Source organism: Podarcis erhardii, assembly GCF_964252035.2.
Source record: "Podarcis erhardii genome assembly, chromosome: 7".
NCBI classification, from domain to species: Eukaryota; Metazoa; Chordata; class Lepidosauria; order Squamata; family Lacertidae; genus Podarcis; species Podarcis erhardii.
In genome coordinates this window covers 22,505,751-22,525,721 of record NC_138511.1, presented here as the reverse complement: position 1 = coordinate 22,525,721, position 19,971 = coordinate 22,505,751, and the positions used below count along the sequence as shown (strand labels likewise).

The 19,971-nt window shown below is 46.8% G+C and overlaps 1 protein-coding gene and 1 long non-coding RNA gene across 3 annotated transcripts in view; one reads left to right on the top strand and one right to left on the bottom strand.

The window, feature by feature from the left end:
- Positions 1-4,698: 4,698 nt before the first annotated feature.
- Positions 4,699-19,708, bottom strand: CALML6 (calmodulin like 6). 2 transcript variants are annotated; one of them, XM_081871427.1, is made up of 5 exons: positions 19,432-19,708; positions 12,860-13,034; positions 11,410-11,554; positions 10,529-10,629; positions 4,699-5,397 (listed from the first exon to the last, which is right to left on the bottom strand). In XM_081871427.1, the coding sequence occupies exons 2-5, from the start codon at positions 12,981-12,983 to the stop codon at positions 5,351-5,353; spliced, it is 417 nt and encodes a 138-aa protein (XP_081727553.1). In that variant the 5' UTR covers positions 12,984-13,034; positions 19,432-19,708; the 3' UTR covers positions 4,699-5,350. The 2 variants fall into 2 exon arrangements, with proteins under 2 accessions (XP_081727553.1, XP_081727552.1); XM_081871426.1 differs by lacking the exon at positions 19,432-19,708 and adding an exon at positions 18,168-18,345.
- Positions 6,883-19,971, top strand: part of LOC309347063 — a 34,018-nt gene continuing 20,929 nt past the window's right edge. Inside the window, exons 1-2 of the long non-coding RNA XR_014158808.1 lie at positions 6,883-7,689; positions 8,303-8,461. This is a non-coding gene — a long non-coding RNA (uncharacterized lncRNA). The remainder of the gene's footprint in view (positions 7,690-8,302; positions 8,462-19,971) is intronic.

Here is a 19,971-nt window from a genome sequence, read left to right as displayed (position 1 = left end):
GGATGCTGGACTAAATGGGCCATTGGCCTCATCCAGCTGGCTTGTCTTATGTCAGTGGTTTTCAACCTGTTTGCGGTGGCACCCTGGGGTGCCTTGAATGATGGTGATGGGGTGCCGCAGGCAACACTGGCCTCTGTCCCTCTTTCCTTCCCTCCCTCCCTCTGATGCCCACTCACATCTCTGACTCCCAGATGCTTAAACAGCTGTTTGTTGCAGCAGCCCTGGCTGCAAGCTCCCCGGGTGAATGATTCTTCTGGAGCTGGACGGGGGTGCTGGTTGCCAGGAGCCGAGTCGGCTCAGAGACCAGGCGTGGTGGCAGCGGCAGCTTTGAGGACTCGCAGGGAGAGGGGAGGAGGCTGGGGGAACACTCCACAAGGGTGTTCAAAAAAGGGTGAGAGGCTGCCAGCTCAGCAGGCAAGTGGTGACATAACTGGGCTCCTGAGCCCTACGGGGGTGCCGCAGAAAGAATGTACAGTGGTACCTCAGGTTAAGTACTTAATTCGTTCCGGAGGTGTCCGTACTTAACCTGAAACTGTTCTTAACCTGAAGCACCACTTTAGCTAATGGTGCCTCTTGCTGCCGCTGCTCCGCCACTGCACGATTTCTGTTCTCATCCTGAAGCAAAGTTCTTAACCTGAAGCACTATTTCTGGGTTAGCGGAGTCTGTAACCTGAAGCGTATGTAACCTGAAGCGTATGTAACCCGAGGTACCACTGTAGTTGGTCAAGGGACCCGTGGACCCAAAAAGATTCTTAATATTGTGCTAGCTTCATGACGTGAAAGAGAGCTCCAAGAACTTCATTAGTGAGCATTCATCCCCTCAGTATGCTTCCTGGGCTGACTGACATTTTGTGTAATTCATTCATAGAGGGGGGTTTCCCAAACTCAGTCATTCTGTCTGTTTCCAGTAGTTCCAGTTGTGAGTACCATCGCATATTTAGCTGAAGCAGCAGCACCCATGAGTGCAAGAAGCGGGCAAGTATCTGCATCCCCGAGGAAGCTCAAAGCTTTGCAGAAGGGCAATTAAAACACCAAACACACATGCATTTAAGCGGGTCTTCTCCCAAATAACCAGTGAGGAGGACTGAGCATGCTCGGTGTCCATGGAAGGCTGTACTTGTTGTCATTTCCAGAGGAATCTGGTTGCTCACCATTTGAAACAAAATGCTGGACTAGGTTTGTTTTACATTTAGCATGTAAAGGTAAAGGGACCCCTGACCGTTAGGTCCAGTTGTGACCGACTCTGGGGTTGCGGCGCTCATCTTGCTTTATTGGCCAAGGGAACCGGCGTACAGCTTCCGGGTCATGTGGCCAGCAGGACTAAGCCGCTTCTGGTGAACCAGAGCAGGGCACGGAAACGCCATTTACCTCCCCACTGGAGCGGTACCTATTTATCTACTTGCACTTTGACGTGCTTTCGAGCTGCTAGGTTGGCAGGAGCAGGGACTGAGTAACCTTCTGATCAGCAAGTCCTAGGCTCTGTGGTTTAACCCACAGCGTCACCCGCGTCCCACATTTAGCATGTAATGCTGTCCTAAAAACATAACTGCAGGGTAGTTTAGATGGTGCTATGGGCTCTTCCAGGAAGGTGGTTCTTGGGTTCACTTTTTTACGCAGACTCTTCATTGGCTTGCTATGCCTGTTCTAGCATGACACCATAAGAACCTCCCTAATGAAATAAACTGGGGCATGTGCACACCCTTGTACGTCCAGGTTCTAGGTAGTGCTGGCTGGTGCCCCTGGAGACTGGTAGGGCGGAAGGGAAGGAGACCACCAGCAGGCTGGCTGAAAGGACAGTGACATTGGTGGGGCAGTGCCCTGTACCCCCTAATGGACTGGCTTCATTGGTTGGAGGATCCGATGCCCAACAGTGCCTGGGCCCAGGGTGTAGTGCCCCCACCCTCGCATTTCTCCCAAGCTTTCTCTGGCAGCCCATGGGTATTTTAGCCATCAAATTGAAATGCTGTTCTAAGAATAACATCAGTAACCTTTCAGAGATCTTGAGCCTTTCCTCCTATTCGAATCTTTCATTGTCCCTGGAGAGCTCTGGTTGCAAACCGGGGCCGCCGCTGGTACCTGATACTTTTCCTCCTTCGGAGGAGAGAAGTAGGATTTCCACTACCGTCAGCACATTGGGCAGGCTTTCGCAAACATAACACCTCCTGGTATTTTCCAGCGCTTGGGAAGTGCTGAAATTGCAACCATCTACCCGAGGGAGGCTGTTTCTCTTTTCAGCTCCCCAGACCGAAATGGATTTGCATTTCCCTCAGCAGGTGTGACCAAAAATGACTTGGCTGTCGTGCATGTGCGTATATCAACCTGCAAAGGAGAATCCAGTGTGTAAAAAAAGAGAACCTTTAAAGGCATCTCTCTGTTTTGATGTTCAAGGTGTTCGTCATTCCTTATGGTGCCACTGTGCCACCGCCCATGCCCTAGAGGAGGATGTCTTGGTATGCTTGAGGAATTCTTGAGATTTGCAGAAGTACAAATCAACATTTTTTTGTGGGAGGTTCCCTAAAGAGGGGCACCTCCTGCTAAACGAAAACAAAAAACCAGGTCAACAAGGTTTGATCATACTCAGTAGGCCTAGAATGCTGACTGACTTGGAAACGGGCAAGTAAATTGATTGGAAATGACAAATGGAGTATTGTGAGACGGCATTGCTAGTTAGTTGGAACAGAACAAGAGCGCCTGACTGCAACGTTTTCTTACAGCTCCCCACCCCCCCTTTCTGGTATTTCAGAGAGCCTGAAGTCCAAACTGCAGAGGAGATCCATGATTGCATCTCTTTTCATCTCATGTTTTTACACAGAAGCAGCTGCCAATTTCAGCTAAAAGTTGGTTGGGAAACTTCTTAAGCCAGTTTCCTAGTCCAGTATTGCTTACTCTGACTGGCAGCAGTTCTGGGGGTTGAAGCTGAGAGAAAACTTTCCTATAATCTGCTACATGTTCCTTTTAACTGGAGATTGTGGGTTACATGCAGTTGCTCTACCACTTGGCTATTAATCCCTCCTCTTTTTATTTCTCTCCGAAACATAACAAGCTGCTGTTACAGAGTCAGTCCATCTAGCTCTCTATTGCCTATACCTGGTGTAGGGGAACCTTTGGCCTTCCAGATGTTGCTTCACTACAATTCCCATCATCCCTGGCCATTGGCGATGCTTGATGAGGGTAATGGGAGTTGTAATTCAGCAGTATCTGAAGAGTCAAAGGTTCCCCAAACCTGGCCTATAACTGACCAAGCAATACCTCCTCACCCCCAGGGTTTCAGAGATGGGTGTTTCCCAACGCTACCTAGAGATGCGCAGGATTGAACCTGCGGCTTTCTGTATGCAAAGCAGATGCAAATTTAGAATTGCCAGATGGTTGTTTGTGGCTGGTTGATAGCAAGATCAAGTAGATGGTTGCATCTGTGTTGGGGCCATCCTGGAACAAGTGGCTCAGTTTGGAATTTTAATACCTTGGGCAAGACTCTTGAGGAGGGAGTCGGTGTGCACAGTGAGTTCTGATTTCAATTCCCACCATCTCCAGTTTTGTTTTTAACTCTGGTGGGAAGCTGTTGTTACCAGTCAGTGTAAACTAGGGATGTATCAACTTACATTATCTAGATGGTGTTGGACTCTAGGTCCTGTCAGCCTGACCTGTAGTCAGAGATGACTGTGAATAATAAATATCTATATACCACATAATGCTAAAATAGGCTTCTGAGCAGTTTCCAAAGAAGAAACACTGGGTACACAGACTATAAAATATAAATGCCTGGAATTAAAATCTACAATAAAACAATTCAGGGATTAAAACAGGAGGACAAAGAGATCAAGGAGAGGCTTGTGTGAACTGGTGTGTCTTTCAAAAGCAGGTGGAATGCCAATACAGATAGACCTTATAGTCCAGCAGCAATGGTGCAAGACTGTGTAAGATACCTTCATAAGTGGAGACATTTAGCATTTCTAAACATTAAGTGATATAGATGGAATCAGGCTTCAGTTTGTCTCTTCCTCATAGCCAATCTCTCTACTGGCATACTGCACAAGCTGTCCCAGGAAGATGGGACATCCCGTTTCCTCACGTGAGGGCCCGGCAGCCATTTTGGGTGCCAAGATCTTGCCAGAAAAAAAGCGCTCCCTCCCCACCCAAAAAACTGGGCAGGGGGGGCCTGCAATCTTGTGCAGGCCATGTGACTCACACAGGAACACGGTGAGGAAGATGTGCATTATGGTTTGGGAACTCAATATGTTGGTCATAAGTTGAGCCTGCTGGATGAGGCCCAATGGCCCATCTAGTCCAGCCTCCTATTCTCACAGTGGTCAGCCAGATATCTCTGGGGAAACCTGCAAGCGGGGCCCAAGCACTAGAACATTCTCCCCTCCTTTATTGTTTCCAGCAACTGATACTCAGAAGCATTTCTGCCTCCAAATGTGGAGGTAGAGCAATAGCCATCATGGCTAGTAGCTGTTAATAACCTTATCCCCTCAGAATTTGTCCAATCCTCTTAAGGCCGTCCAAGTTGTTGGCTATTACTGCCTCCTGTGGGAGCAAGTGCCATAGCTTAACTATGTGCTGTGTAAGAAGTTCTTTGAAAAATCTGTCCTGCATCTTCCAGCATTTAACCACATCTGTTCTTGGCCTTACAGGCCTGCATTTCTTTCACTGATTCTACCCAAAAAGCCACTCTTAGGGGGTAAAGAAAACGGAAACTGGTTTCATTGAAATTTTATTAATATGAATCTTAAACAAGGGCAATCTGTCCAGTTTCCAGCCCTCAGTTGCCGAAGGCGATTTAACTTGAGCTGGGCACAGACCATGTATTTCTAGCACATTGAAAGTACATTATTTCCCATGAAGATTCCTGAGAGCTGTAGTTTACCCCTCACATAGCTACAAGTCCCAGCACAGTTAACGGCAGCTCACAGGATTCTTTGGGGGAAATAATGTGCTTTAAAAGTATTGTGAGTACACAGCCTTAAAGCTATGCTAACTTTGTGTAGGGTAGATGCCTGTTGGAGTTCCGGGGTCTTCTCTGAAGAATTCTGGGAATTGTAGCTGAAGGAGAATCCTCTGTAAAGTGGCTTAGCCTGGCTCTTTTTGCAGAACGACCGAATTACACTTTTAAACCTGTTTTAACTCTGTCATGTAGATACACGCTGGGACTGGATTTCCCTCACCCCTCTTTGCTTGCAAACTTCTTGCTGTAGGGATGTGGAGATCTGTACACCAATATTTTTTATTTTACCTACAGACATCGTGAGACTTGCCCCTTTTGTCTATTTACATTGCAAGCAGGAAAGTCGCTTGGGTGGAGAGTGGGGACGGGACTCTGACATCAAGAATTAATTTCTTCCCGTGGGCCTTATTGGGTCAATTTAAATGATTCGCCGGTCATCATCGCCACAAACTCTAGAAGGGGAAAACAAACATAGATCTGTATTAGGAAGAAGGTGGAATTTATCATTTTTCTTCCTCCCTCCCCTTGCCCATTTCTTAACTTGCTGGTATATTTTCAAACACACATACAAGAGAAGTAAGCCCTGCTGAGCTCAGAGGGGCTCATTTGTTTATTTCATGCAGTGTATTTATAGCACACTTCTCCCAAGCTATGACCTGTAGGATACCAGGTTTCAAATCCCCACTTGGCCATGAAACTCACTGGGTGACCTTGGGTAAATCTCTTAACCTACATCACAGGGTTGTGGTGAGAATGAAAAGGGGAGGAGGAGAACCTTGAGCTCATTGGGAGATAAAGTTGGTATAAAAATGTAGTCCCAATGGTTGGTCCATTGGTCAACATCATCTGCTCCTTTTCAAAGGCCTGCCTTAATAGGTCTTCACCTACTGGTGGACAGGAGGTAACTGGGAGGAGAGAATCCCACAATCTGGGAGCAGCCACAGAAAAGGCTCAGTCTATCATGTCACATGTCAGTTAGAACTGGATATGGAACAACTGATTGGTTCAAAATTGGGAAAGGAGTACGGCAAGGCTGTATATTGTCCCCCTGCTTATTTAACTTATATGCAGAATTCATCATGCGAAAGGCTGGGCTGGATAAATCCCAAGCCAGAATTAAGATCGCCGGAAGAAATATCAACAACCTCAGATATGCAGATGACACAACCTTGATGGCAGAAGGTGAGGAGGAATTAAAGAACCTTTTAATGAGGGTGAAAGAGGAGAGCGCAAAATATGGTCTGAAGCTCAACATCAAAAAAACGAAGATCATGGCCACTGGTCCCATCACCTCCTGGCAAATAGAAGGGGAAGAAATGGAGGCAGTGAGAGATTTTACTTTCTTGGGCTCCATGATCACTGCAGATGGTGACAGCAGTCACGAAATTAAAAGACGCCTGCTCCTTGGGAGAAAGGCGATGGCAAACCTAGACAGCATCTTAAAAAGCAGAGACATCACCTTACCAACAAAGGTCCGTATAGTTAAAGCCATGGTTTTCCCTGTAGTGGTGTATGGGAGTGAGAGCTGGACCATAAAGAAGGCTGATCGCCAAAGAATTGATGCTTTTGAATTATGGTGCTGGAGGAGACTCTTGAGAGTCCCATGGACTGCAAGAAGATCAAACATATCCATTCTTAAGGAAATCAGCCCTGAGTGCTCACTGGAAGGACAGATCGTGAAGCTGAGGCTCCAGTACTTTGGCTACCTCATGAGAAGAGAAGACTCCCTGGAAAAGACCCTGATGTTGGGAAAGATGGAGGGCACAAGGAGAAGGGGATGACAGAGGACGAGATGGTTGGACAGTGTTCTCGAAGCTACAAACATGAGTCTGACCAAACTGTGGGAGGCAGTGGAAGACAGGAGTGCCTGGCGTGCTCTGGTCCATGGAGTCACGAAGAGTCGGACATGACTAAACGACTAAACAACAACAATCATGTCACCACCAACTGTGCCTCTGATGTGAATGGGACCAAGACAGGGTGCACGCCTGAGAATCTTAGCACATGGGCAGGTTCATAAAGGGAGATACGATCTTTCTGGTAATCTGAGTCCAAGCCACTTATTAGCAAGCATTGCACTCGATAGGTACCATCCATTCTTTTTACATGGAGGCCTGCGCTGGTAGGCCTGACCATCAGCACCAGCCAGTCATTGTTCTGCCCTGTTTGAGGTAGGCCTGGGTGCCGTGTAGAGTCCTGCCGGTCAGGCCCTTATCTCCCAGAGTTTGGACATGTTCACTTTAAACAGCCATGGCTTTCCCCCCAAATTTTTGGGAGCTGTCATTTGTTAAGCGTGCTGAAAATTGTTAGGAGACAAGCTCTGTCCCCATCAGAGTTACAATTCCCAGAATTCCCTGGGAAGAGGGATTGATTGCTAAAGCACTCAACTCTGTGAGGGGAAGAGGGGTGTTTTAATGGCTCTTGGCACCCTTAGCAAATGACAAGTCCCAGAATTGTTTGGGAGAAGCAATGGCTACTTATGTGCTTTGAATGTATGGTGTGAATGGGGCCTGCTACAAGTTTGCTCCAACAGTGCATTGTCCATGTGGCCTGGGAAATCAGGTGACGCTGAAGGGGCCAGTCAGCAGCTTAAGAGAGATATAAGCCTTGCAGACCTTCTGACTTCCTTCTGCCTTGTTAGTGAGCCCTTCCTTCTGCCTCCTAGCTCCAGGCGCTCAGACTGCAACCTACCTTCAAGAACCCTGCCTCAATTGCCAATCAATAGTTGTCACAGGAACATGCCAGTAAGTAATCACACAGTTTAAAGTTGTATTTAACTATTTATTAGCAAAAACACTATTTCTGCAGACTTGGTTATGTGTTAGACTTAATGAGCAGAGTAGCTCATTCCGGGTGGACTAACTCCATGAAAACCAGTTGATAAGTCTGAACGTCCCCGCCTTCTCGCAGCTGTCTAAGTCCCCTCCTCTCCAGGTCTTTTCCCAAACAATCAGAGACTGTGCCTGGGTGCAACCAACCTCTCCTCTGCCCTTTTCATACCTCTTCTAGTTCTGGAAGACCAGGACAGAAGGGGGCTTGTTGCAATAGGAGGGGGAGACACCCATGACTCTGCACCAGCCTGACTCATCTCTGCCTCTTGGCATCCCTTCCCTCACTTTCCTGCTTCAGCTTCTGCCTCTGATTCTGGACTTCTTTCTGCTACAGACTCTCCCAGCTCACTAAGCTCTGTTACCTCCTCAGCTCCAGATACCTTCTCTTCCCGGTCTTTCCCCCCTTTTCCCTCTGACCTCTCATTCTTCCCTTGTGTGTGTGAGGGGGGAGTGTTCCTCAGCTGGTTCCTCCCCCCATTCCTCTGTTTCCAACCAGTCCGTGACAGTAGTTTGCTTTTTTCTCTAGAGCATAGAAATCCGGAAACGGCAGCCAGGTGTGGGTGAATGGAGCCAGCTGCAGCCACTGACACATCACCCAAATAGAGGTCATCCACCAACAATGAGCACCTGGACAGCAGACCAAAGACGACACATGGGGAACCCAGTCGCAATCTTCCCTGCTACGGTGAGATGCATTGTGCATAGTAGTAACTGCAAAGTGTGCATCTCTACGTATGTGTATCTTATTCAAATATATGTCCTCTTCCTCTTTGGGAGTTAATGTATTCGTTCTCCTTTGGCAATGTGGAAATAGTCACACTACTCCTGGAGTGGGGAACATTTTTTCAGCCAAGGTGAGGAGACACATGACCTTCCGAGCAACCTTGTAGGGGGCTGCATGTTTGACAGGGCCAGGCCTGAATGAAAGGCCCAGAGATTTAAGGGTGTCAGACCCTAAAGGATGGGCCCTGAGAACCCCAAGTCTCTGGAGTCAAAGCCAGAGAGATTTTGGTCATATTAATAAGACTTTGCATGTGGTCAGGTTGCAGGCGAGCTGTATCCTTAGCCTGGATGGGTCTTGTAGAGGCAGAAAGAGCACCCCTCCATTTGCTGCTCTGAAACAAACATGTACAGGGACATCCTTGGTTGGAGAGTGCCTCCGAGCCAGACATTCTTGTCCATACATGATCTTGGGGGTGGGCAACATGCTCAGTTGGTCTTTGGGGGAAACTGTCTAAGGAACCTCCTGCTAGATAATACCATCCCTACGCTGCTGTCTACACCACGAAAAACCACAACCACGTTTCTGTAGTAATCCAAGCATTGTTTTCAGTTTATTTATTGCATTTACAGTGGTACCGCGGGTTAAGTACTTAATTCGTTCCAGAGGTCCGTTCTTAACCTGAAGCAGCACTTTAGGTAATGGGGCCTCCCGCTGCCGCTGCGTTGCCGGAGCCCAATTTCTGTTCTCATCCTGAAGCAAAGTTCTTAACCCAAGGTACTATTTCTGGGTTAGCGGAGTCTGTAACCTGAAGCGTATGTAACCTGAAGTGTATGTAACCCGAGGTACCACTGCATATCCTAAGGTTGTGTACATGGTTTCCCACCCGGCCGTCCCTCATTTAATCCTCACAACAACCCTGTGAAGCAGGTTAGGCTAAGAGGTAGTGACTGGCCCCAAGGTCACCCTAATGGGGGTTTGAACCCTGGTGTCCCCCAGGTTCTATTCCAAAGCTTTAACCACTATACCACGACCTGTGGGATCAAACGATTGGGCAGCAACCACCGCATGCCCTCCTGCAATGCAAGAACGGTCTTTAGATCCTTGCCACGTATTTTGTGAAAGCAAATTAAGGGACAGTTGCTTTAAGAGAAGGAAAAGTGGCACACGCTGCAATTTATCAAATATGGATACTGACTAATGTCAGATTGGTGTACTATACTGCCATCTGCTGGAATGTCTTCAAAACTGCGATGGTGCTTCCTAGGTTTATCTGTGTTTCAAGTCAAACATCCTACTAGGAAATTGGTTAGGAAATTGAGTTCCAGATACGTGCAAAATAATGGTGGGGACAGTAGAGTCAGGTGGTGGTATCTCAGAGGGTGTAGCCAAATACCTGTTGTACTCTGTGAACACTACAGACCAAGGTGTGCAGTGGGTGGGGAGGGGGAAGAGTTTTTGCTGTTGCTTTATGTCCCATTGAACTCAATGGGCATTATTTCTGAGTAGGCATGTACAGTATTGCACAGTGTGTACACAAAAAATGTGTAAGAACCATGGGTTTGCTGGATTTAGGTTGAGCAGTCTTGAACAATTGATTCAGCTACGGAGGGTCTATGGAATGTTCATTAAAACTCCAAAATTCTTAAAGAGAAAAATAAGAATGCAATCCACAAAGCCCAGGTCAAGTAAGACCATGTTGCATTGGTGACGAGAGAATTAGGAGGAGGAGGAGGCAGAACTGTGGAAGTCTTGCCAATTGTTAGATTGTGTGTACGTATTTCATTAATGCTGTATTTTGAACAAAAAGATAGGGGTGCTGATGTGGCTCAGTTGGTTAGAGCATGGTGCTGATAATGCGAAGGTTGCAGGTTTGATCCCCATGTGGGGCAGCTGCAGATTCCTGCGTTGCAGGGGGTTGGGCTAGATGATCCTCAGGGTTCCTTCCAACTCTACAGTTCTATGATTCTATATGGCTGACTGTACCTATGACATGTTCCTCCCTTCTAATTCCCCATGCATTTCTGATACCTTCATAGTCAATGGTCCCATCCCCGTCTTTGTCAGCTTCTTTCATCATGAGTTCTGCTTCCTGTTCATTCAGCGGCTCCCCGGCGTTCATCAGCACATACCTAAAGGGCAGAGGCCACGGTAAGGCATGGTTGTGCACTATCTGGTATACTGCCTCTAAACATGGAGGTTCTGCTTTACCTTCACTCACAAAGAGCTATAGATCTGTTCGATTCATGCAGCACATATTTAATTCATGGAACTCACTCCCACAAGAGGCAGTTGCCAACATGACAACCATCACAGATGTCATCTTGGATGAGCAGAATTGGATTGCTCCTGGCCAAGATGAATACTGGGTGGCTTGAAAAGAGGACTGGACAAATTCGTGGAAGAGAAGGCTGTGGGAGGGGTAAACTACAATTCCTACGAATCTGGGAATTCTGCTCTTAACTCTTTATCCTGGTTTCTTCGAAGTGAATGCCCATCAAAACCAGAACAATGGTTATGTTCTTCCTCCAATTCCTGGAAATGGCGGGTGCACAGAATGCCATTGTGCTCAGGTCCTGCTTGTGGCATCCGGACTGGATGGGCTGCTGGACTGATCCAGCAAACTCATCTCATGTTCTTATGCATATTCCTAATCTGTACAGAATGGAGACTGGGCTAACATACATACCCTACGTTTAAAGCACACAGCTTCCCCACCAAAACAACCACAACCACACGGGAACTGTGGTTTACCCTTCACAGAGCTACAACTCCCAGCACCCTTAAACTACAATCCCCAGGATTCTCTGGGCCAAAGCCATGTGCTTTAAATGGCGTGGATGTGAGTAGCAAACTTGGGCGGGAGACTTGGCAACGCCGTCCCTCCTTTGCCCTGTCTTCTGCTCACTTACTTCAAGGTGTTCCAGTCAATGTAGCCTTTGTGCTCCTGATCAAAAACCTTGAAAGCTGCCCTTAGCTCTTCATCCTGGTTTTTTGACTTTTCGTGGTAAATCCCCATCAAAACCAGGAACCCATCACAGTTGAAGGTGCCTTTGTCTAGGGGAAGAAAAGGAAGGAAGGATTTCTAGAATCCATTAATGCATTCCTATAAGCCGGTTCTTTTTCAACCCAAGGGTCGAAAACATTCCCTTCTGGACAGCTGTCCGAGGGACACATGTCAATGGTGGTCAGGGCCAGGGGCAGTGGATGCAAAACAGTAGGTGCAGATTTTACGTTGGCTGTGCTTATGCAAAAGTAAGTCCCACTGGTGATTTTAGACTCTGGACATTTTAGACTTTGTTGCACTTTGGGATGCTTTCTGCTCATTCTTTTCGCGTAGGGCCACAGACATTTGTACCAGGCCCATGCAGAGGTTGTCTGAGCCCTGGGGCAGGAGTCTTGATCTTAGCATGACAGTGTAAGACTGGCAAGCCCCTAGTGGGGGGGGCCCTGGCCAGCTTAGCCCTCCAAGGTCCGGGGCAAGTGTACCCGGCTGCCTCCTCCCTCTGCCTGGTCTGCCACACAGTCCTGCCTTGAAGGTACCACTATAAATAGGCTCCTTTTACTGGGAGGAATGGTTGGGAATTGCAAACTAATGTGTGTGGGCAAGGGAAGAGAAAAATAGAATGTATGTGTAACACACACACACACACACACACAGAGAGAGAGAGAGAGAGAGAGAGATGCTACTGCCCCTGTTTGCTCCACTCGCCAAGCTCTTTGCCTTTCCCACACACCTGACCAACCCCCAACCCCACTTTGCACCATACCCTCACCTATCCCCCCCATAGCTGGCACCAAACTCCACCCCTTTTAAAGGAGGAGGTACTTCAGAGTGGCCTGCTAAGCTGCTGTGTGAAGCACCTTCTTTGCCTCCGTTAAACCTCACCACAAGTGTGCTTACCTGAAGTGGGAGGTGTTTCAGAGTGGCTCTCCCCCTCTGTTAAACGACTTGGCTGCCCCAGCCTGCCGTTCCTCATGCTGCAGTTGGAGTGGTTGCCTATCAGCAGCTATGCAAACTGCAGAGCGTGACAACGTCTTACATTTTTATGTATATAGCAAGATAATACGGAGCTCCCTTATGCTGAGTCAGGCCATTGGTTCATTAAGCTCACCATTGTTGATGCTGACTGGCAGCACGGCAGGGATGTCTCTCCCTGCCCTACCAGGAGACACCAGGAATTGGACTTGGGCCCTTGGGCATGCAGAGCAAATGCTCTACCTCTGAGCTGTCGCCCTTCCCAGATAGATTGATAAACACAAACTTTCTCTCTCTCCACAGCCCTTCATTTAATTGTAGCACTATTAGATTTGGGGGACATAATTCTTTCTGAAAAGCCAGGCCAGACGGGGAATCCTTACTGTCTTTGTCCACATCCTTTGCCATCGTTGCCAGCTCTCTCTTGGTGGGGTTGATGCCAATCAGGCTCATGAGCCTCTCCAGCTCATCCGTTTTCACCAAGCCGTTCCCCTCTTCGTCAAACATCTCAAAGATGCCCTTGTACTCGGTGATCTGCTCTGGCGTCAGGACGCTTGACTGCAGGTGAAGAGAGGCATTAAGCGACTGGTGCCTGGGTGACAAAACGATGCCTTGGGTAGTGTTCCTGTTCAAGGGGCCCCAGCCAATCTCCTTTCCCACGGGACTCCGTTCCATTCCCTCCAGGGATCTGTGCTGCCCTATCCCTGCCAGCCAGCCAGGATTCCATGCCCACAGAGCATGTTCATGTCTTGTTTGCCTGTTTCTGGAGAGTTGCCCTCTTAGGGTTGCTCCCTTTTGTACTTTTGCAAACCTTGACACACATACACACAAAGAGAGAGAGAGCAAGACATTGGCATTTGCTCCCCCCCCCGCCCCGCAAAAAAGAGAAAAGGTTGCCTCAGACTGAAAATATTTCCTCATCTCTTCCCTAAGCAAATAAATGTCACTGTACTTTCTGCAACACAGGAATGGGCCTTTTCTGTGGTGGCTCCCCTTTCGTGGAATGCTCTCCCCAGGGACGCTCGCCTGGCGCCATCATTATCATTATATATTACATATATAATGTAATATGTATAATGTAACCTAGCAGTTTGAAAGCACGTCAAGTGTAAGTAGATGAATAGGTACCGCTCCAGCGGGAAGGTAAACGGAGTTTCCGTGCGCTGCTCTGGTTCGCCAGAAGTGACTTATCATGCTGGCCACATGACCCAGAAGCTGTCTGTGGACGAACGCCGGCTCCCTCGGCCTATAGAGCGAGATGAGCACCGCAACCCCAGTCGTTCATGACTGGACTTAACTGTCAGAGGTCCTTTACCTTTTTTGTAGAAATAATAATAATAACAACTCCATTTCCCTTTGTTCTCACCATGGACAAACCATCAGTAGCCTTCCACCATGTGTGATCTGAGGAAGTGGCCATATTCCTCAGTGATTTGTGCCCCCCAATTTTTTTTCTAGGTTTAACTTTTTATTTTTTTAAGTGATTTGTGCCAAAATTAAACTCGCCGGTCTTTCCTTAATTTGCCACAATACTATTTGTTTGTTGTTTTTAAGACCTGGGCACAGCTGTTCACCCAGCCATGAAATTCACCAGATGATAGCCTCTCAGTTTAGCCAACCTCACTGGGTTGTTGTAAAGAGGAACACACACCACTGCTTCTGGAAGGAAGAATAGAGGAGAAAGCTTGCCACCTGTTTTCAGAGCAAGCACCAGAGGGCAGCGTTGTGTAGCTTCAGGATCCTGAGCCCTATTCAATCCATCCCAGAATGATTTTATTATCAGCAAAGCATTTTTGAGCAAGGGGTGGTCGGAGGCATTTCCAATTTATAACTGCAAATTTATTTATTTATCTAGTCTAATGGAAGCCTTGTACCAATTTAATCTGCCCTTTGTTGGAATACGTCTTGCTTTTGGTCATAGCTGTTGCCAGGGGTGTGGGAGATGAAATAATAGAATCCTAGAGTTGGAAGGGGATCCCAAGAGTCAGATAGTCCAACCCTCTGCAATATATATGATCAAGGTTTGTTTACCATCCCCTTCAGCACAACATCTAGGGCATTTTACAAAAAATAGATGCAGAAATGAAATGTAACAAAAAAAGAAAGAAAAGAAAATGTTTTTAAAGGGCATGGGGGGCATTTATGGGAGCATAAACATGTCTGCCTAGGGGTGGAAGAAGAATCAGGTTGGTGCCAGGTGGGCCTCTTGGGGGAGGAAATTCCACAAACACTCTGCCACCTTTTTCTCTCTGGCCTTGCATCACCTGGAGGAGAATCTCTGAAATTTTTCTCCCTCACTCCTAACATTAGAACTCAGAGCTATCCAGTAAAGCAGTATTTTGGAAGATTCAAGTGCAGGCCAAGGAAACGGATTTCTTCACCCTGCACACATAGCTAAACTTAGGGAATTTGCTCCCCCGAGAGGCCATGGCAGTCACCAATTTGGATGGCTTTGGAAGAGGGTTAGGCTAACAGTGGCTGCTAGCCACATGGGCTGTGTACACACTAAGCCTTTTAAGCACATTCAGAGCACGTGCTTTCATAGAATCATAGAGTTGGAAGGGACCCGGAGCATCATCAAGTCCAGCCCCCCCCCCCTGCAATGCAGGAATATGTCCCATACGGGGATGGAACCTGAGACCTTGACGTTCTCAGCACCATGCTCTAACCAACTGATCTAGAACCCAAGGGCATAATTCTTTCCCTCAAAGAAATCTGGGCGCTGTAGTTTGTTAAGGGGGTTGCTGGGAAATTGCGACACTCGGAGGGGTGAACTTACAATGCCCAGAATTCTTTGGAGGACAGAATGTGTTTTGGATATGCTTTAAAGTTATAGTGAATATACAGGCAGGATGCCTCCATATACCAGTTGCTGTGGTGAACAAGTGGGGAGAGTGTGCCGGTGAAATAAATATATGTTTGTAAGAGAGGCGGGGGCAAGGAAGAGCAAGAGGAATGGGGGTCAGTGGTGGGTTAGTCATTAACTGCAAAGAGTGGTGATTCTGATAGTATTTGGGGGCACAGGGTCGGTCTGACCCAGATTATTGCAATTAATGAGCATGACTAATTAAGGTCCATTAATTTCAGCAGGTCTATTCTGAGCAGGACTAATGTTGCCTACAACCCAGGGTCAGGATTGTGTCCTTTAACACTCCTCTCCCCCACTTTCCTGTAGAAAAAATATATATCTGAGGGTATTGCTGCTCCCGCTGATTTCAGCTCCCAGGTGGAGACTGTGTACCCCTGGCATCCCATGAATGAGGTTTTTTTTATTTCATTGAAGACTGAGAAAACAGAAACTGTTTGGGAAGGGGAAACGCTGAAGGTAATTGTTGCTACAGCAACACATCATCTGCGTGGTTTGCAACAATTATAATAAAGATGATTGATTGTTCTTTAGAGAAAGGTGCTTGGGATATCAGATCCCTGCTTGAGAAAGCACTTGGTTTATTAAAAAGAAATCCAGGAAGATATTAGTAATAATAGGCATGCTCTTTCATTGATATATCAAGGGAACTTTGAAGTTCTGAACTTTGATTGGACTTTCCCCATTAACTGTAGTCTCCCAATGCTTTGAAAGCACTGCTGGCAAAAATGAGGCGTTTAAATGAGGGTGGGCCTTTTTGGTGGTGGTGGGAATATAGTCCTCTTTCAGTAATTGGAGAATGGGATGCAAAATGGGCTGAATGGCTCATCCTTTCAGAATGAGCCAGATATCCAACCAGGCAACATTGCTGCCACCTTGAATCGGCTTTGTGATGTCATCGCATGCCCAAATCTGATTGGCTACATAGCACCGCATCACATTTAATCCATCAGTTGAAGTCTTTGGCCATCCAAATGTTGCTGAGCTGCCACTCCATAATCATTGGCCAGGCTTGCTAGGGCTGATGGGAGTTGTAGTTCAACAACATCTGAAGGGCTAAAGGTTTCCCACACCTACACTATGTGATCTCTGATTGGTTGGGATCGCATTCTGAGGGGCAAGACAATCAACAGACCCAAGTTAGATCGTGACCATTGATTTCAATGCCTACTCTCAGTAGCACTTAATTAGATACAACCACATGTTTTTGGACCCCCTTCAATATTGAAGCCTGGAAGTTGAATATGAAGCTGCTACATGCACACCCACCCCTGAATAGCTGCACTGGTGAAAAGTCCTCTATCAATCCCTCTGATTGCAAACACAGTGCTCCCGTGCCAGCAGAAACAGTGCCAAATCTGTGCCACTAAGCATTAAAATAATAAAATAAGCAAAAAGCACACACACACCCAAACCCCACACTCTCAGACAAGCAGCCCAGAAAGGAATAAGCATGCTGAGTGTTCTTCAGCCGTCTCAGAATGTTGGAGAGAATGAATTTGTCTCCTTGAGCCTCATGCAGATTATATAGCACCCTGGAGAAGGAGGTGGATGAATGGGCAAGAGAACTCTAGTTATGGTTGAAAATTTAGAGACCCTCCAGATGCCCTTTTTATGGTGGGTTCACAGTGATTTGTAGGTGGTTATGCAATATCCTTGCTTCCAAAACAGTATGTGCCTGCCAAGTTTTTGGGTAGACATAGTGCTGCATTTCCAATCATGCTGTGTGACATGTTGAGATCCTGTAACTTTTCATGCCACAGATATTCCAGTTTATTTTTTGGTTTGTTTTTTCTACAGTGCAATAATTGCCCCTGCAGACGGCAAAGTAATAAGCGGGGGGGGGGGTGACTGGCCCTGTATAAATCCACCACGAATACCCTATTGCCGCATAATACACCCTGCCCACCCCCCCAAAAAAATCCCACCATGTGAAACAGCAATACTTTGTGGAGAACATTTGAATAATATATTAAAAGTGTTGTTGTTTTTTGTTTGTTTCTTTGCTGCATCAAATTTTAAAAAATCTATTTAGTCCTACATCTGGGAGATTTGCCTATAAAAGCAAATAATCAAAAGCTGGATAACCTCCTCCGAGAAGCTCAGGTTTTCTGGTGATGGTATCTAGAGGTCTGCCACAGAGGTTCCATTTAGCAAAGGCTGTCAAATAGACATTGAGAGATCTTTTCCGTGAGCTTGGTTAACACTTGTTCTAAAGGAATTGAAGGAAGGGGTCCTGTTCAACCCTCTAAGGATCTTTTGCTAACCTTCCTAAACGTACTGCAAAGTCCACTACTTTGGATGAACCCAAGTTGTGGGAAGGGCAGAGGGACAATGTCCCTCTATCCCCATTTCACTTGTTCAGTGCAACAGGAAACCTCCAGTTAGGAACAGAAGAAGCTGCCTTATACTGTCAGAACATTCTATCCATTTAGCTTAGTAATGCCTACACTGGCAAGCAGCAGCTCTTCAGGATTTCAGGCAAGGAGTCTCTCCCAGTCCTACCTGGAGATGCCAGGGGTTGAACCTGAGACCTTTTGCATGTCATGCAGATGCTCTACCACTGATGCTCTACCCACATAGGAAACTGCCTTAAGCTGAATCAGACCATTGGTCCATCTAACTCTGCACTGTCCACACGGACTGGCAGCATCTCTCCAGGTTGTTAGTCAGAGGACATTCCCAGCCCTATCTGAAGATGCTGGGAATTGAACCAGCATGCAAAGGAGGTGCTCTAACCACTGAGCCACAAAGGCTCCCCAGTTCCGAAAGCATAATTCAAGTTAATTCAAAGTTGCGGAAATTCCAGGTAAAAGGAGACTCACCATTTTCTTGGTGTTTTCAAACTGCTTCGAGAAGGTGAGTTTGCCGGTGGAGGAGTTGAGCACGAGGACAGGGCATGAAGTCACTCCCTTTTACAGCTAGAGAAAAAGTGCTCAGCACTCAGGACCCAGGGGGATGAGCCTCTTGGCAACCTTTTATGGAAGTGAAGGTGGAGGGAGCCCTATTTCTGGAGGGTTCTTCCTTCTCAACAGCACCTGCTGCTGCGTCCCAGAGGCCCCCTGGCTACAAGGCAACTTCGATGGCTATTTTGTGTGGTCACAATGGCGAGGAAGAAAAGCCCATTTTGTTCATTCAAAAATGTCTCCCCTACTTCACATTCTCTGAGTTCTTTGTAAAAGCATTTACAGTGGTACCTTGGGTTACAGACGCTTCAGGTTACATATGCTTCAGGTTACAGACTCCGCTAACCCAGAAATAGTACCTCAGGTTAAGAACTTTGCTTCAGGATGAGAACAGAAATTGTGCTCCAGCGGCGCAGCAGCAGCAGGAGGCCCCATTAGCTAAAGTAGTGCTTCAGGTTAAGAACAGTTTCAGGATAAGAACAGACCTCTGGAACGAATTAAGTACTTAACCCGAGGTACCACTGTACACACACTAAATAAAAGTTTAATCCCCCTTGAAAGCTGTCAGCGTGTCTTGTGAGAAGTATCATTTTCATTATGCATTGTGTGAGAAGTGCTTCCTTTTTTTGAGAGTCCTGAACTTTTTTATCGGCCTAATTTGGTCTCCCTGCCCCGTATTATAAACAAGGTTTAACAGTGACAGTCTATGAAAAGTGGCTTTCCGATAGGACCATTACGGAACCTCCAGAACAAATTAAGTACTTAACCTGAGGTACCGCCTGTATATGAATAATAAGGCAGAGGCGGAGGTGTTTGGCTTTTGTTTTAACAAAGAGTGGTGGAGGTGAAAGGACTGCAACAGCTCCCTGCTCCCAAGGAGCTTACAAATGTAAATTGGGCAGGAGGAAGAAGACTCAGGACAGTGGAACAGACTCCTACAAGAGGCAGTAGACTCTCCCTCCTTGAAGGCTTTTAAGCAGAGGCTGGATGGCCATCTGTCACAGATGCTATAGCTGAGATTCCTGCATTGCAGGGGGTTGGACTAGATGACTCTCAGGGTTCCTTGCAGCTCTACAGTTCAATGATTTTATGCTATACTGTGTTCAGGAACCATTCCCCAACCCTTCATATATGAGCTGTGTTTTGGATTGTGATGTTAAGCTGCAATCCTCAGCGTGCTTACCTGGAAGTAAGCTCCACTGGACTCAATGGGAGTTTACATCTGAGCAGTCGTTTCTAGGATTGCATTATTTGCTTCATAAAGTAAGGCCCTCACAACATTCTGGTGACGTGGAAATAAGTGAATGAAAGCACTCTCGCTGCTTCTAAAGGCTCTTTTTAGGACATAGAAGGTTTTTTAAAAAACAAAACAAAAAACACCCATACATTTCAAAGAATGGAACGAGAAAATAGCTACAGCTGCAGGGGAATGAGAAAGATAGCAAAAAGAGATCCTTTCCTTCAAATTTGTAATTATTTCCCTTCTGGACTTTTTCCACCAAAGTACATTTCAGCATTAAGCACTTTGCTCCTGATTGCAAAGTTTTATCTGGTGTGGTCACTTCTGGAAAAACAGAACAAAACGTATCTTAGAAGTAAGGCAAGGGTGGGAAACTTTAGGCCTTGTGACTGTCCCCAGACAACCAGCCCTCCTCCACATCCTCCTCACATGTTTTTGCCTGTCTGGAATGTGTCCTTGAACTCTGATCATGCCTCTTGCTTG

What these genes read in the sequence shown, in the direction of transcription:
- CALML6 (XM_081871426.1), bottom strand. An exon ending in ATTGACTGGAACACCTTGAA is followed by an intron (nt 10,630 to 11,409) that starts GTAAGTGAGCAG and finishes TCTGCCCTTTAG; the next exon opens with GTATGTGCTGATGAACGCCG. An exon ending in TGGGACCATTGACTATGAAG is followed by an intron (nt 5,398 to 10,528) that starts GTATCAGAAATG and finishes TTCCCCTTCTAG; the next exon opens with AGTTTGTGGCGATGATGACC.